Here is a 17885-nt window from a genome sequence, read left to right on the forward strand (position 1 = left end):
ACAGCCCCACCACACAGCCCACAGCCCCACCACACAGCCCACAGACCCACCACCAGCCCCAGCCCCCAGCCCACAGCCCCACCACCAGCCCACAGCCCCACCACACAGCCCCAGCCCCACAGCCCCAGCCCCAGCCCACAGCCCCACCACCAGCCCACAGCCCCAGCCCACAGCCCCACCACACAGCCCCAGCCCCACAGCCCCAGCCCTAGCCCCAGCCCACAGCCCCACCACACAGCCCCAGCCACAGCCCACAGGCCCACCACCAGCCCACAGCCCCAGCCCACAGCCCCACCACACAGCCCCACCACCCCACCACACAGCCCACAGCCCCAGCCCACAGCCCACAGCCCCACCACAAAGCCCCAGCCCCACTGCCCCAGCCCCACCACACAGCCCCAGCCCCAGCCCCACCACCAGCCCACAGCCCCAGCCCACAGCCCACAGCCGACAGCCCCACCACACAGCCCACAGCCCCACCACCAGCCCCAGCCCCCAGCCCACAGCCCCACCACCAGCCCACAGCCCCACCACACAGCCCCAGCCCCACAGCCCCAGCCCACAACCCCACCACCAGCCCACAGCCCCAGCCCACAGCCCCACCACACAGCCCCAGCCCCACAGCCCCAGCCCTAGCCCCAGCCCACAGCCCCACCACACAGCCCCAGCCACAGCCCACAGGCCCACCACCAGCCCACAGCCCCAGCCCACAGCCCCACCACACAGCCCCACCACCCCACCACACAGCCCACAGCCCCAGCCCACAGCCCCACCACAAAGCCCCAGCCCCACTGCCCCAGCCCCAGCCCACAGCCCCACCACCAGCCCACAGCCCCACCACCAGCCCACAGCCCCACCACACAGCCCACAGCCCCACCACACAGCCCACAGCCGACAGCCCCACCACACAGCCCACAGCCCCACCACCAGCCCCAGCCCCACAGCCCACAGCCCCACCACCAGCCCCAGCCCCAGCCCACAGCCCCACCACACAGCCCACAGCCCCACCACACAGCCCACAGCCCCACCACAGCCCCAGCCCCCCAGCCCACCGCCCCACACCACCAGCCCCAGCCCACAGCCCCACCACACAGCCCCAGCCCCACGGCCCCAGCCCCAGCCCACAGCCCCACCACACAGCCCCAGCCCCATCAGTCCCACCACCAGCCCCAGCCCCAGCCCACAGCCCCACCACACAGCCCCAGCCCCACCACATAGCCCCAGCCCACAGCCCCACCACACAGCCCCAGCCCCAGCCCACAGCCCCACCACCAGCCCCAGCCCACAGCCCCACCACCAGCCCCACAGCCCCAGCCCACAGCCCCATCACACAGCCCACAGCCCCATCCCACAGCCCCACCACACAGCCCACCAAACAGCCCACAGCCCCACCACAAATCCCCAGCCCCACAGCCCCAGCCCCACCACACAGCCCCACCACCAGCCAACAGCCCAACCACACAGCCCCAGCCCCACAGCCCCAGCCCCACAGCCCCAGCCCCAGCCCACAGCCCCACCACACAGCCCCAGCCCCACAGCCCCAGCCCACAGGCCCACCACCAGCCCACAGCCCCAGCCCACAGCCCACAGCCCCAGCCCCAGCCCCACAGCCCCAGCCCCACCACACAGCCCCAGCCCACAGCCCCACCACCAGCCCACAGCCCCACCCACACAGCCCACAGCCGACAGCCCCACCACACAGCCGACAGCCCCACCACACAGCCCACAGCCCCAGCCCACACAGCCCCAGCCCACAGCCCACGTCCCACAGCCCCACAGCCCACAGCCCCACAGCCCACACAGCCCCAGCCCACAGCCCACAGCCCCAACCACACAGCCCCAGCCCCACCACACAGCCCCAGCCCCACAGCCCCAGCCCACAGCCCCACCACCAGCCCACAGCCCCAGCCCACAGCCCCACCACACAGCCCACAGCCCCAGCCCACAGCCCCACCACACAGCCCCAGCCCCAGCACACAGCCCCAGCCCACAGCCCCAGCCCAAACAGCCCACAGCCCACAGCCCACAGCCCCACCACAAATCCCCAGCCCCACAGCCCCAGCCCCACCACACATCCCCACCACCAGCCCACAGCCCCACCCCCCAGCCCACAACCCCACCACCAGCCCACAGCCCCAGCCAACAGCCCCACCACACAGCCCCAGTCCACAGCCCCACCACACAGCCCCAGCCCCACAGCCCCAGCCCACAGGCCCACCACCAGCCCACAGCCCCAGCCCACAGCCCCACCACAGCCCACAGCCCCAGCCCCAGCCCACAGCCCCACCACACAGCCCCAGCCCACAGCCCCACCACACAGCCCACAGCCCCAGCCCCACATCCCCAGCCCCACCACACAGCCCCAGCCCACAGCCCCACCACCAGCCCACAGCCCCAGCCCACAGCCCCACCACACAGCCCACAGCCCCAGCCCACAACCCCACCACCGACAGCCCCACCACACAGCCCACAGCCCACAGCCCCAGCCCACACAGCCCCAGCCCACAGCCCACAGCCCACGTCCCACAGCCCCAGCCCACAGCCCCAACCACAGCCCCAGCCCCACCACACAGCCCCAGCCCACAGCCCCACCACACAGCCCACAGCCCCATTCCACAGCCCCACCACACAGCCCACAGCCGACAGCCCCACCACACAGCCCACAGCCCACAGCCCCAGCCCACACAGCCCCAGCCCACAACCCACAGCCACAGCCCACAGCCCACGCCCACAGCCCCACAGCCCACGTCCCCACAGCCCCCCAACCACACAGCCCCAGCCCCACCACACAGCCCCCAGCCCACAGCCCTACCACACAGCCCACAACCCACACCCCCACCACACAGCCCACAGCCCCAACACACAGCCGACAGCCCCATTCAATAACACAATAGAAAAAAAGAAAGTCTATATACAGTATGTGCAAATGGCGTGAGGAGGTAAGGCAATAAATAGGCCATAGTAGCAAAGTAATTACAGTGTAGCAAATTAACACTGGAGGGATAGATGAGCAGATAATGATGTGCAAGTAGAAATACTGGTGTGCAAAAGAGCAGAAAAGTAAATAAAAACAACATGGGGATGAGGTAAGTAGATTGAGTGGGCTATTTACAGATGGACTATCTGCTCTGCAGCGATCGGTTAGCTGCTCAGATAGCTGATGTTTAAAGTTAGTGAGGGAAATGTAAGTCTCCACCTGGTCCCACCACACAGCCCACAGCCCCAGCACACAGCCCCACCACACAGCCCACAGTCCCAGCCCACAGCCCCACCACACAGCCCACAGCCCAACCACACAGCCAACATCCCACATCCCCACCACACAGCCCACAGCCCCACCACACAGCCCACAGCCCCAACACATAGCCCACAGTCCGAGCCCACAGCCCACAGTCCCAGCCCACAGCCCACAGCCCCACCACACAGCCAGCCCCAGCCCCACCACATAGCCCACAGCCCCACCACACAGCCCACAGTCCCACCACACAGTCCACAGCCCCACCACACAGCCCACAGCCCCACCACACAGCCCACAGCCCAACCACACAGCCCCACCACACAGCCCACAGTCCCACCACAGCCCACAGTCCCACCACACAGCCCACAGCCCCAACACATAGCCCACAGTCATGTACAGACCACAGTCCCAGGTCACAGCCCACAGCCCCACCAGACAGCCCAAGTGAGTCAGGTCACAGCCCCAGCCCACAGCCCACAGAGTCACCACACAGCCCACAGACAGCAAGAGAGTCAGGTCACCACAACAGGCCCACCAGCATGTAGCCCAGGTCAGCCCCACCAAACAGCCCACAGCCCCACCACACAGCCCACAGCCCCACCACACAGCCCACAGCCCCACCAACACAGATCCACCAGACAGCCCACAGTCCCACCACACAGCCCACATCCCCACCACACAGCCCACATCCCCACCACACAGCCCACAGTCAGGTCAGCTTCCAGCTGAGAGTCAGGTCAGCTATTGAAGCGGATCCACCAGACAGCGTGTAGAGTCAGGTCAGCTATTGAACTGGATCCACCAGACAGCGTGTAGAGAGTCAGGTCCCTGGAAACACAAGCATCCTCACAAATCTCCTGTTATCGTTGAAGAGGCTGTAGAGGGAAGGTGTGTGAACAAGAACGAAAAAAGTATTCAAATGTATTGCACTCACTACTGTCTCTCTGGAAAAGAGTCTGTTAAATGACTCCCTACTGTAAGTCTCTCTGGAAAAGAGTCTGTTAAATGACTCCCTACTGTAAGTCTCTCTGGAAAAGAGTCTGTTAAATGACTCCCTACTGTAAGTCTCTCTGGAAAAGAGTCTGTTAAATGACTCCCTACTGTAAGTCTCTCTGGATAAGAAAGTCTGTTAAATGACTCACTACTGTAAGTCTCTCTGGATAAGAGAGTCTGTTAAATGACTCACTACTGTAAGTCTCTCTGGATAAGAGAGTCTGTTAAATGACTCACTACTGTAAGTCTCTCTGGATAAGAAAGTCTGTTAAATGACTCACTACTGTAAGTCTCTCTGGATAAGAAAGTCTGTTAAATGACTCACTACTGTAAGTCTCTCTGGATAAGAGAGTCTGTTAAATGACTCACTACTGTAAGTCTCTCTGGATAAGAAAGTCTGTTAAATGACTCACTACTGTAAGTCTCTCTGGATAAGAAAGTCTGTTAAATGACTCACTACTGTAAGTCTCTCTGGATAAGAGAGTCTGTTAAATGACTCACTACTGTAAGTCTCTCTGGATAAGAGAGTCTGTTAAATGACTCACTACTGTAAGTCTCTCTGGATAAGAGAGTCTGTTAAATGACTCACTACTGTAGAGTGTCTGCTAAATGACTCACTACTGTAGTGGCTCTGGATAAGAGAATCTGCTAAATGTCTAACATGTAGATGTATTGAGAGAGTACATTAAACCGCCGTACTCTGCCAAATCCAGCAGCAATTTCACACCTGACTGGACAAAAACATACATTTCTATGGTCTGACAGGGAAAACCTGTCGGGTCACAGGGCTTGTAGGAGAATTGTGTTATGTTAGCCATCATTCACCACAGTGTTTAATGCTAGTCTGGAAACAGCTTCCGCATGTTGTGATTTATGTACCAGACTTGGAATTACGTTGAACTATATCAGGATATGGATGTAAGTAATGATTGTTAATAGACATAAATTAGCTTCTATGTTTGGATATATTGACCGAAGTTTGGATATATTGACCGAAGTTTGGATATATTGACCGACGTTTGGATATATTGACCGACGTTTGGATATATTGACCGAAGTTTGGATACCTGTATATTGACCGACGTTTGGATATATTGACCGACGTTTGGATATATTGACCAACATTTGGATACCTGTATATTGACCGAAGTTTGGATATATTGACCGAAGTTTGGATATATTGACCGAAGTTTGGATACCTGTATATTGACCGAAGTTTGGATATATTGACCGAAGTTTGGATATATTGACCGAAGTTTGGATATATTGACCGACGTTTGGATATATTGACCGAAGTTTGGATATATTGACCGACGTTTGGATATATTGACTGACGTTTGGATATATTGACCGACGTTTTGATATATTGACCGACATTTGGATACCTGTATATTGACCGACGTTTGGATACCTGGTATATTGACCGACGTTTGGATATATTGACCGACGTTTGGATATATTGACCGACGTTTGGATATATTGACCGACGTTTGGATATATTGACTGAAGTTTGGATATATTGACCGACGTTTGGATATATTGACCGACGTTTGGATACCTGTATATTGACTGAAGTTTGGATATATTGACCGACGTTTGGATACCTGTATATTGACCGACGTTTGGATATATTGACCGACGTTTGGATATATTGACCGAAGTTTGGATACCTGTATATTGACTGGCAGAGTGGTCAAGCAGAGTGGTTAGGCAGAGTGGTCAGGCAGAGTGGTCAAGCAGAGTGGTCAAGCAGAGTGGTCAGGCAGAGTGGTCAGGCAGAGTGGTTAGGCAGTGGTCAAGCAGAGTGGTTAGGCAGAGTGGTCAGGCAGAGTGGCCAAGCAGAGTGGTTAGGCAGAGTGGTTAGGCAGAGTGGTTAGGCAGAGTGGTCAGGCAGAGTGGACAGGCAGAGTGGTCAGGCAGAGTGGACAGGCAGAGTGGACAGGCAGAGTGGTCAGGCTAAGGGACAGGCAGAGTGGTCAGGCAGAGTGGTCAGACAGAGTGGTCAGACAGAGTGGTCAGGTTGGACGAGGTACAGGGTCTGGACAGGCAGAGTGGTCAGGCAGAGTGGTCAGGCAGAGTGGTCAGGTTGGGCGGGTACAGGGTCTGGACAGGCAGAGTGGTCAGGTTGGACAGGTACAGGGTCTGGACAGGCAGAGTGGTCAGGTTGGACGGGTACAGGGTCTGGACAGGCAGAGTGGTCAGGTTGGACGGGTACAGGGTCTGGACAGGCAGAGTGGTCAGGTTGGACGGGTACAGGGTCTGGACAGGCAGAGTGGTCAGGTTGGACGGGTACAGGGTCTGGACAGGCAGAGTGGTCAGGTTGGACGGGTACAGGGTCTGGACATAAACCAGGAGGATGTCAAAAAAGAGAGACTGGGGAAAACCAGAAGCTGAGAAAAAATGCTGGCTGACTTGAACAAACAAGACGAACTGGCACAGACAGACAGAAAACACAGGTTTAAATACCCAGAGGACAAGTGGGGAAGATGGGCGACACCTGGAGGGGGTGGAGACAAGCACAAGGACAGGTGAAACAGATCAGGGCTTGACAATGACAGGGAGACATAGTGGAGTGGCATAGTGAGTGCAAGCAGTTTCTCCCAAAGCCACTTGGGTACTCTGCAGCATCCACCGAGAGGCTCTTGCTGCTGAGGGAATGGCTGACAGCATAAAATACATTTTGGACACTATAGTGAAAATTGTTAACTTTGTTAAAGCAAGGCCCCTGAACGCATGTATTTTCTGCACTATGCAATGATATGGGTAGCGACCATGTAACGCTTTTACAACATACAGAAGTGCACTGGTTATCAAGGGAGAAAGTATTGACACGTTTTTTTTAATTGAGAGACGAGCTTAAAGTTTTCTTTACTGACCGTAATTTTGACTTGTCTGACCGCTTGCATGATGATGAGTTTCTCACAGGACTGGCCTGTCTGGGTGATGTTTTCTCTCACCTGAATGATCTGAATCTAGGATTACAGGGACTCTCTGCAACTGTATTCAACGTGACAAAATTGAGGCTATGATTAAGAAGTAGGAGCTGTTCTCTGTCTGCATTAACAAGGACAACACACAGGTCTTTCCATCGTTTTATGATTTTTTTGGGGTGCAAATGAACTCAAGCTTACGGACAATGTCAAATGTGATATGGCGAAGCACCTGAGTGAGTTGGGTGAGCAATTACGCAGGTACTTTCCCGAAACGGATGACACTAAAAACTGGACTCGTTATCCCTTTCATGCCCTGCCTCCAGTCCACTTACCGATATCTGAACAAGAGAGTCTCATCAAAAATACAACAAGCGGTTCTGTGAAAATTGAATTTAATCAGAAGCCACTGCTGGATATCCGGATTTGGCTGCATTCAGAGTATCCTGCCTTGGTAAAGCTGACTGAACACCTCATATGCTACAGTAGAATCCTCAACTGATCTCTTCTGAAGTGTGGAAGCATTATTGGATCCTTTAATTTGTCTAAATCTGTAATATCTAGGACCCAGAGTTCTTCCTGACAATGTAACCAAATATACTTATAACCATCTGACCAGGAATAACTCCTGTCCACATGAAACAATGACCAGGTCTGTATTGGAAAAGAGAATGTGTTCTCAACGTGAAATAACAAAATAATAAAACTAGTAATTATAACACAAGACAAATTACAAAACAACTGGGAACTATAACAAGACACAACAACAACAGGGTCACTACTATAACAAGACACAACAACAACAGGGTCACTACTATAACAAGACACAACACCAACAGGGTCACTACTATAACAAGACACAACAACAACAGGGTCACTACTATAAATCAAATCAAATCAAATTTATTTATATAGCCCTTCGTACATCAGCTGATATCTCAAAGTGCTGTACAGAAACCCAGCCTAAAACCCCAAACAGCAAGCAATGCAGGTGTAGAAGCACGGTGGCTAGGAAAAACTCCCTAGAAAGGCCAAAACCTAGGAAGAACCCTAGAGAGGAACCAGGCTATGTGGGGTGGCCAGTCCTCTTCTGGCTGTGCCGGGTGGAGATTATAACAGAACATGGCCAAGATGTTCAAATGTTCATAAATGACCAGCATGGTCGAATAATAATAAAGCAGAACAGTTGAAACTGGAGCAGCAGCACAGTCAGGTGGAAGTTGAAACTGGAGCAGCAGCATGGCCAGGTGGACTGGGGACAGCAAGGAGTCATCATGTCAGGTAGTCCTGGGGCATGGTCCTAGGGCTCAGGTCAGTTGAAACTGGAACAGCAGCATGGCCAGGTGGACTGGGGACAGCAAGGAGTCATCATGTCAGGTATAACAAGACACAACACCAGGGTCAATACTATAACAAGACACAAAAACAACAGGGTCACTACTATAACAAGACACAACATCAGGGTCAATACCATAACACGACACAACAACAGGGTCACTACTATAACAAGACACATAGCAACAGGGTCAATACTATAACAAGACACAACAACAGGGTCACTACCTTAACAAGACACAACAACAGGGTCAATAATATAACAAGACAAACAACAGGGTCAATAATATAACAAGACAAACAACAGGGTCAATACTATAACAAGACACAATAACAGGGTCACTACTATAACAAGACAACAACAACAACAGGGTCACTCTATAACAAGACACAACAACAACAGGGTCACTACTATAACAAGACACAACAACAACAGGGTCACTACTATAACAAGACACAAAAACAGGGTCACTACTATAACAAGATACAACAACAACAGGGTAACTACTATAACAAGACAACAACAACAGGGTCAATGCTATAACAAGACACAACAACGGGGTCACTACTATAACAAGACATAACAACAGGGCCAATACTATAACAAGACACAACAACAACAGGGTCACTACTATAACAAGACATAACAACAGGGCCAATACTATAACAAGACACAACAACAGGGCCAATACTATAACAAGACACAACAACAACAGGGTCACTACTATAACAAGACATAACAACAGGGTCAATACTATAACGAGACACATAGCAACAGGGTCAATACTATAACAAGACACATAGCAACAGGGTCACTACTATAACAAGACAACAACAACAGGGTCAATACTATAACAAGACACAACAACAGGGTCACTACTATAACAATACACAACAACAGGGTCAATACTATAACAAGACACAACAACAGGGTCACTACTATAACAAGACACAACAACAGGGTCAATACTATAACAAGACACATAGCAACAGGATCAATACTATAGCAAGACACAACAACAGGGTCACTACTATAACAAGACAACAACAACAACAGGGTCACTACTATAACAAGACACAACAACAGGGTCAATACTATAACAAGACACAACAACAGAGTCACTACTATAACAAGACACAGCAACAGGGTCAATACTATAACAAGACAACAACAACAGGGTCAATACTATAACAAGACAACAACAACAACAGGGTCACTACTATAACAAGACAACAACAACAACAGGGTCACTACTATAACAAGGCAACAACAACAACAGGGTTACTACTATAACAAGACACAACAACAGGGTCAATACTATAACAAGACACATAGCAACAGGATCAATACTATAGCAAGACACAACAACAGGGTCACTACTATAACAAGACAACAACAACAACAGGGTCACTACTATAACAAGACACAACAACAGGGTCAATACTATAACAAGACACAACAACAGAGTCACTACTATAACAAGACACAGCAACAGGGTCAATACTATAACAAGACAACAACAACAGGGTCAATACTATAACAAGACAACAACAACAGGGTCACTACTATAACAAGACAACAACAACAACAGGGTCACTACTATAACAAGGCCACAACAACAACAGGGTTACTACTATAACAAGACCACAACAACAGGGTCAATACTATAACAAGACACAACAACAGGGTCACTACTATAACAATACACAACAACATGGTCAATACTATAACAAGACACAACAACAGGGTCACTACTATAACAAGACACAACAACAGGGTCAATACTATAACAAGACACATAGCAACAGGATCAATACTATAGCAAGACACAACAACAGGGTCACTACTATAACAAGACAACAACAACAACAGGGTCACTACTATAACAAGACACAACAACAGGGTCAATACTATAACAAGACACAACAACAGAGTCACTACTATAACAAGACACAGCAACAGGGTCAATACTATAACAAGACAACAACAACAGGGTCAATACTATAACAAGACAACAACAACAACAGGGTCACTACTATAACAAGACAACAACAACAACAGGGTCACTACTATAACAAGGCAACAACAACAACAGGGTCACTACTATAACAAGACATATAACAACAGGGTCAATACTATAACAAGACACAACAACAGGGTCAATACTATAACAAGACACAACAGCAGGGTCACTACTATAACAAGACACAACAACAGGGTCAATACTATAACAAGACACATAGCAACAGGGTCAATACTATAACAAGACACAACAACAGGGTCACTACTATAACAAGACAACAACAGCAACAGCAGGGTCACTACTATAACAAGACACATAACAACAGGGTCAATACTATAACAAGACACAACAACAGGGTCACTACTATAACAAGACAACAACAACAGGGTCAATACTATAACAAGACAACAACAACAGGGTCAATACTATAACAAGACAACAACAACAACAGGGTCACTACTATAACAAGACACAACAACAACAGGGTCACTACTATAACAAGACAACAACAGCAACAGCAGGGTCACTACTATAACAAGACACATAACAACAGGGTCAATACTATAACAAGACACAACAACAGGGTCACTACTATAACAAGACAACAACAACAGGGTCAATACTATAACAAGACAACAACAACAACAGGGTCAATACTATAACAAGACAACAACAACAACAGGGTCACTACTATAACAAGACACAACAACAACAGGGTCACTACTATAACAAGACATAACAACAGGGTCAATACTATAACAAGACACAACAACAGGGTCAATACTATAACAAGACACAACAACAGGGTCACTACTATAACAAGACAACAGCAACAGGGTCACTACTATAACAAGACAACAACAACAACAGGGTCACTACTATAACAAGACACAGCAACAGGGTCAATACTATAACAAGACAACAACAACAGGGTCAATACTATAACAAGACAACAACAACAACAGGGTCACTACTATAACAAGACAACAACAACAACAGGGTCACTACTATAACAAGGCAACAACAACAACAGGGTCACTACTATAACAAGACATATAACAACAGGGTCAATACTATAACAAGACACAACAACAGGGTCAATACTATAACAAGACACAACAGCAGGGTCACTACTATAACAAGACACAACAACAGGGTCAATACTATAACAAGACACATAGCAACAGGGTCAATACTATAACAAGACACAACAACAGGGTCACTACTATAACAAGACAACAACAGCAACAGCAGGGTCACTACTATAACAAGACACATAACAACAGGGTCAATACTATAACAAGACACAACAACAGGGTCACTACTATAACAAGACAACAACAACAGGGTCAATACTATAACAAGACAACAACAACAGGGTCAATACTATAACAAGACAACAACAACAACAGGGTCACTACTATAACAAGACACAACAACAACAGGGTCACTACTATAACAAGACAACAACAGCAACAGCAGGGTCACTACTATAACAAGACACATAACAACAGGGTCAATACTATAACAAGACACAACAACAGGGTCACTACTATAACAAGACAACAACAACAACAGGGTCACTACTATAACAAGACAACAACAACAACAGGGTCACTACTATAACAAGGCAACAACAACAACAGGGTCACTACTATAACAAGACAACAACAACAACAGGGTCACTACTATAACAAGACATAACAACAGGGTCAATACTATAACAAGACACAACAACAGGGTCAATACTATAACAAGACACAACAACAGGGTCACTACTATAACAAGACAACAACAACAACAGGGTCACTACTATAACAAGGCAACAACAACAACAGGGTCACTACTATAACAAGACATATAACAACAGGGTCAATACTATAACAAGACACAACAACAGGGTCAATACTATAACAAGACACAACAGCAGGGTCACTACTATAACAAGACACAACAACAGGGTCAATACTATAACAAGACACATAGCAACAGGGTCAATACTATAACAAGACACAACAACAGGGTCACTACTATAACAAGACAACAACAGCAACAGCAGGGTCACTACTATAACAAGACACATAACAACAGGGTCAATACTATAACAAGACACAACAACAGGGTCACTACTATAACAAGACAACAACAACAGGGTCAATACTATAACAAGACAACAACAACAGGGTCAATACTATAACAAGACAACAACAACAACAGGGTCACTACTATAACAAGACACAACAACAACAGGGTCACTACTATAACAAGACAACAACAGCAACAGCAGGGTCACTACTATAACAAGACACATAACAACAGGGTCAATACTATAACAAGACACAACAACAGGGTCACTACTATAACAAGACAACAACAACAGGGTCAATACTATAACAAGACAACAACAACAACAGGGTCAATACTATAACAAGACAACAACAACAACAGGGTCACTACTATAACAAGACACAACAACAACAGGGTCACTACTATAACAAGACATAACAACAGGGTCAATACTATAACAAGACACAACAACAGGGTCAATACTATAACAAGACACAACAACAGGGTCACTACTATAACAAGACAACAGCAACAGGGTCACTACTATAACAAGACAACAACAACAACAGGGTCACTACTATAACAAGACACAGCAACAGGGTCAATACTATAACAAGACAACAACAACAGGGTCAATACTATAACAAGACAACAACAACAACAGGGTCACTACTATAACAAGACAACAACAACAACAGGGTCACTACTATAACAAGGCAACAACAACAACAGGGTCACTACTATAACAAGACATATAACAACAGGGTCAATACTATAACAAGACACAACAACAGGGTCAATACTATAACAAGACACAACAGCAGGGTCACTACTATAACAAGACACAACAACAGGGTCAATACTATAACAAGACACATAGCAACAGGGTCAATACTATAACAAGACACAACAACAGGGTCACTACTATAACAAGACAACAACAGCAACAGCAGGGTCACTACTATAACAAGACACATAACAACAGGGTCAATACTATAACAAGACACAACAACAGGGTCACTACTATAACAAGACAACAACAACAGGGTCAATACTATAACAAGACAACAACAACAGGGTCAATACTATAACAAGACAACAACAACAACAGGGTCACTACTATAACAAGACACAACAACAACAGGGTCACTACTATAACAAGACAACAACAGCAACAGCAGGGTCACTACTATAACAAGACACATAACAACAGGGTCAATACTATAACAAGACACAACAACAGGGTCACTACTATAACAAGACAACAACAACAGGGTCAATACTATAACAAGACAACAACAACAACAGGGTCAATACTATAACAAGACAACAACAACAACAGGGTCACTACTATAACAAGACACAACAACAACAGGGTCACTACTAGAACAAGACATAACAACAGGGTCAATACTATAACAAGACACAACAACAGGGTCAATACTATAACAAGACACAACAACAGGGTCACTACTATAACAAGACAACAGCAACAGGGTCACTACTATAACAAGACAACAACAACAACAGGGTCACTACTATAACAAGACACAACAACAGGGTCAATACTATAACAAGACAACAACAACAACAGGGTCACTACTATAACAAGACACAACAACAACAGGGTCACTACTATAACAAGACAACAACAACAACAGGGTCACTACTATAACAAGACACAACAACAGGGTCAATACTATAACAAGACAACAACAACAACAGGGTCACTACTATAACAAGACACAACAACAACAGGGTCACTACTATAACAAGACAACAACAACAACAGGGTCACTACTATAACAAGACACATAACAACAGGGTCAATACTATAACAAGACACACAGCAGGATAAAATGTGCACTGTTCATCTCTGGAGGCATTTTCTCTCCACAGACATTGAAAGAGCAGGACTCTTTGGATGCCTCCGAAAAGGCACTTCATTCTCTCTGTAGTGTTCTACTTTTGACCAGGGCACATAGTGGCTGATTCAGACTTAGGAAATTGTCGCCTTTCCTACCCACTTCTCAGTATTTGGTGTTCAGACTTCAGACTCTTATTCGGTAGGGTAGCCTAGTGGTTAGAGTGTTGGACTAGTAACCGGAAGGTTGCAAGTTCAAACCCCTGAGCTGACAAGGTACAAATCTGTTGTTTGCCCCTGAACAGGCAGTTAACCCACTGTTCCTAGGCCATCATTGAAAATAAGAATTTGTTCTTAACTGACTTGCCTGGTTAAATAAATAAATTCAGCTCTGCAGGTGTGGCTACCTTGCGTGTTCTAAATATATTTAATTAAACCGCTGAAAACCCTCCGACATGCTGACCAACAGATTTTCTCGTGGAGTTAATTTAATAGGGTTTTCAGTCAATGTTTCTTAAGCCATCCCATTAAATACAGTGTAGCTTTGAGTTCTAATTTTGTTGACAGACTCACTAGACTATATCAAGAGTACAGGTTCAGAATACTAGGGATCAAGGGAAACCGTCTACACTGATTTGGACAAAACATTATGAACACTTGCTCTTTCCATGACATCGACTGACCAGGTGAATCCAGGTGAAAGCTATGATCCCTTAATAATGTCACTTGTTAAAACCACTTCTATCAGTGTAGATGAAGGCGAGGTGACAGGTTAAAGAAGGACTTTTTAAAAGCCTTGAGACAATTGAGACATGGATTGTGTATGTGTGCCATTCAGAGGGTGAATTACATTTTACATTTTATTTTGCCTTTATTTAACGATGCAAGTCAGTTAATAAAAAACCCAGACGATGCTGAGCCAATTGTGCTCCGCCCTATGGGACTCCCGATCACGGCCGGTTGTGATACAGTGAGCAAGACAACATATTTAAGTGCCTTTAAACAGGGTGTGGTAGTAAGGTGCCTTTAAACAGGGTATGGTAGTAAGGTGCCTTTAAACAGGGTGTGGTAGTAAGGTGCCTTTAAATAGGGTGTGGTAGTAAGGTGCCTTTAAACAGGGTGTGGTAGTAAGGTGCCTTTAAACAGGGTATGGTAGTAAGGTGCCTTTAAACAGGGTATGGTAGTAAGGTGCCTTTAAACAGGGTGTGGTAGTAAGGTGCCTTTAAACAGGGTATGGTAGTAAGGTGCCTTTGAACAGGGTGTGGTAGTAAGGTGCCTTTAAACAGGGTGTGGTAGTAAGGTGCCAGGCGCACCGGTTTGTGTGAAGAACTGCAACGCTGCTGGGTTTCCCATGGTCAACCGTTTCCCCATGTGTCTCAAGAATGGTCCACCACCCAAAGGACATCCAGACAACATGACACAACCGTGTGCAGCATTGGAGTCACCATGGGTCCCGATGAATTCAGGCTGTTCTGAGAGAAAAAAAGAGGGGTGCAACACCAATATTAGCAAGGTGTTCTTAATGTTTTGTACTCTCAGTGTAAATTCATATTAATCTCTGTTTCAGCACCAAGTGGTCGATTTCAAAATACTCTAATCTTTGTAGATTATTTAGGTTACGCAAAGTATTTATGAATCATACAAAACTGGTTTGGAGAGCCTTTCTGCACAGTGTTTTTGATTCATTCTGAAAAACGGACACATTCAGTTCTTTAACCTACATTAATGTTGGAAGATCAGTGTACATAGACTTATAACAGGGAAGAATAGTCGTCTATTGCCTCTGCACTAACCATGGAACTGTGTGTGATGACACGGCCAAGTATTGGGTCATGTGTTGGGTTCAAACAGTCACAGCGTGGTCTGCGCTCCCTAACCATTTCATTGGATATGTATTTTATATCATCCAACTGTTACTAGTGATCCTCAGCAACATCCACACGGCCGTGACGGCGTTTACTGAGGAAACAAATTGAGGTTCAATGAAACAGTGTAATTAAATGGAATGATAATGTAGGCTGTACCAACTGAAGGGAGCTAAGAGTGTAATTAAATGGAATGATAATGTAGGCTGTACCAACTGAAGGGAGCTAAGAGTGTAATTAAATGGAATGATAATGTAGGCTGTACCAACTGAAGGGAGCTAAGAGTGTAATTAAATGGAATGATAATGTAGGCTGTACCAACTGAAGGGAGCTAAGAGTGTAATTAAATGGAATGATAATGTAGGCTGTACCAACTGAAGGGAACTAAGAGTGTAATTAAATGGAATGATAATGTTGGCTGTACCAACTGAAGGGAACTAACAGTAAATTGACAGTGTAATGTGTGTGGTTATTAGGCCTACTGACGGTCGATACTGACAGTGACTAATATTTAACATGACAAGACACATCGACAGGGGCCGCAGTGGAGAAGCTTCAAGTTCCACGGCGTACACATCACTGACAATCTGAAATGGTCCGCCCACATAAACAGTGTGGTGAAGAAGGTGTAACAGCGACTCTTCAACCTATGGAGGCTGAAGAAAAGTGGCTTGGCCCCTAAGACCTTCACAAAACCGCAGGGCTCTCGAGAGCGTGGTGCAGTCTGCCCAACGCATCACTGGGGGCACACTGCCTGCCCTCCAGGACATCTACAGCACCCGGTGTCACAAGAAGGCCAAAAAGATCATCAAGGACCACGGCTTGTTCACACCACTACCATCCAGAAGGCGAGGTCAGTACAGGTGCATCAAAGCTGATACCGAGAGACTGAAAAACATATTCTATCTCAAGACAATTAGACTGTTAAACAGCAATCACTAGCCGCCCTCCACCCAGTACTCTGCCCTAAACTTAGTCACTGTTACTACCCGGCTACCACCCGGTTACACAGCCCTGCACCTTAGAGGCTGCTGCCCTGTGTACATAGACATGGAACACTGGTCACTTCAATAATGGAACACTGGTCGCTTTAATAATGGAACACTGGTCGCTTTAATAATGGAACACTGGTCGCTTTAATAATGGAACACTGGTCGCTTTAATAATGGAACACTGGTCGCTTTAATAATGGAACACTGGTCGCTTTAATAATGGAACACTGGTCGCTTTAATAATGGAACACTGGTCGCTTTAATAATGGAACACTGGTCACTTTAATAATGGAACACTGGTCACTTTAATAATGGAACACTGGTCACTTTAATAATGGAACACTGGTCGCTTTAATAATGGAACACTGGTCGCTTTAATAATGGAACACTGGTCGCTTTAATAATGAAACACTGGTCACTTTAATAATGGAACACTGGTCACTTTAATATTGGAACACTGGTCACTTTAATAATGGAACACTGGTCACTTTAATAATGGAACACTGGTCGCTTTAATATTGGAACACTGGTCACTTTAATAATGGAACACTGGTCACTTTAATAATGGAACACTGGT

The 17885-nt window shown here is 47.2% G+C and overlaps 1 protein-coding gene across 1 annotated transcript; it reads left to right on the forward strand.

The window, feature by feature from the left end:
- Nucleotides 1-478: 478 nt before the first annotated feature.
- Nucleotides 479-1264, forward strand: LOC121847007 (extensin-like; the record flags this gene model as incomplete). The annotated part of the gene is made up of 2 exons (XM_042326275.1): nucleotides 479-524; nucleotides 912-1264. Coding segments are annotated over 2 exons (399 nt in total), but the record flags the coding sequence as incomplete, so codon positions are not given.
- Between the last annotated feature and the right edge of the window lie 16621 nt (nucleotides 1265-17885).

Source organism: Oncorhynchus tshawytscha, linkage group LG08 (genome assembly GCF_018296145.1).
Source record: "Oncorhynchus tshawytscha isolate Ot180627B linkage group LG08, Otsh_v2.0, whole genome shotgun sequence".
NCBI classification, from domain to species: domain Eukaryota; kingdom Metazoa; phylum Chordata; class Actinopteri; order Salmoniformes; family Salmonidae; genus Oncorhynchus; species Oncorhynchus tshawytscha.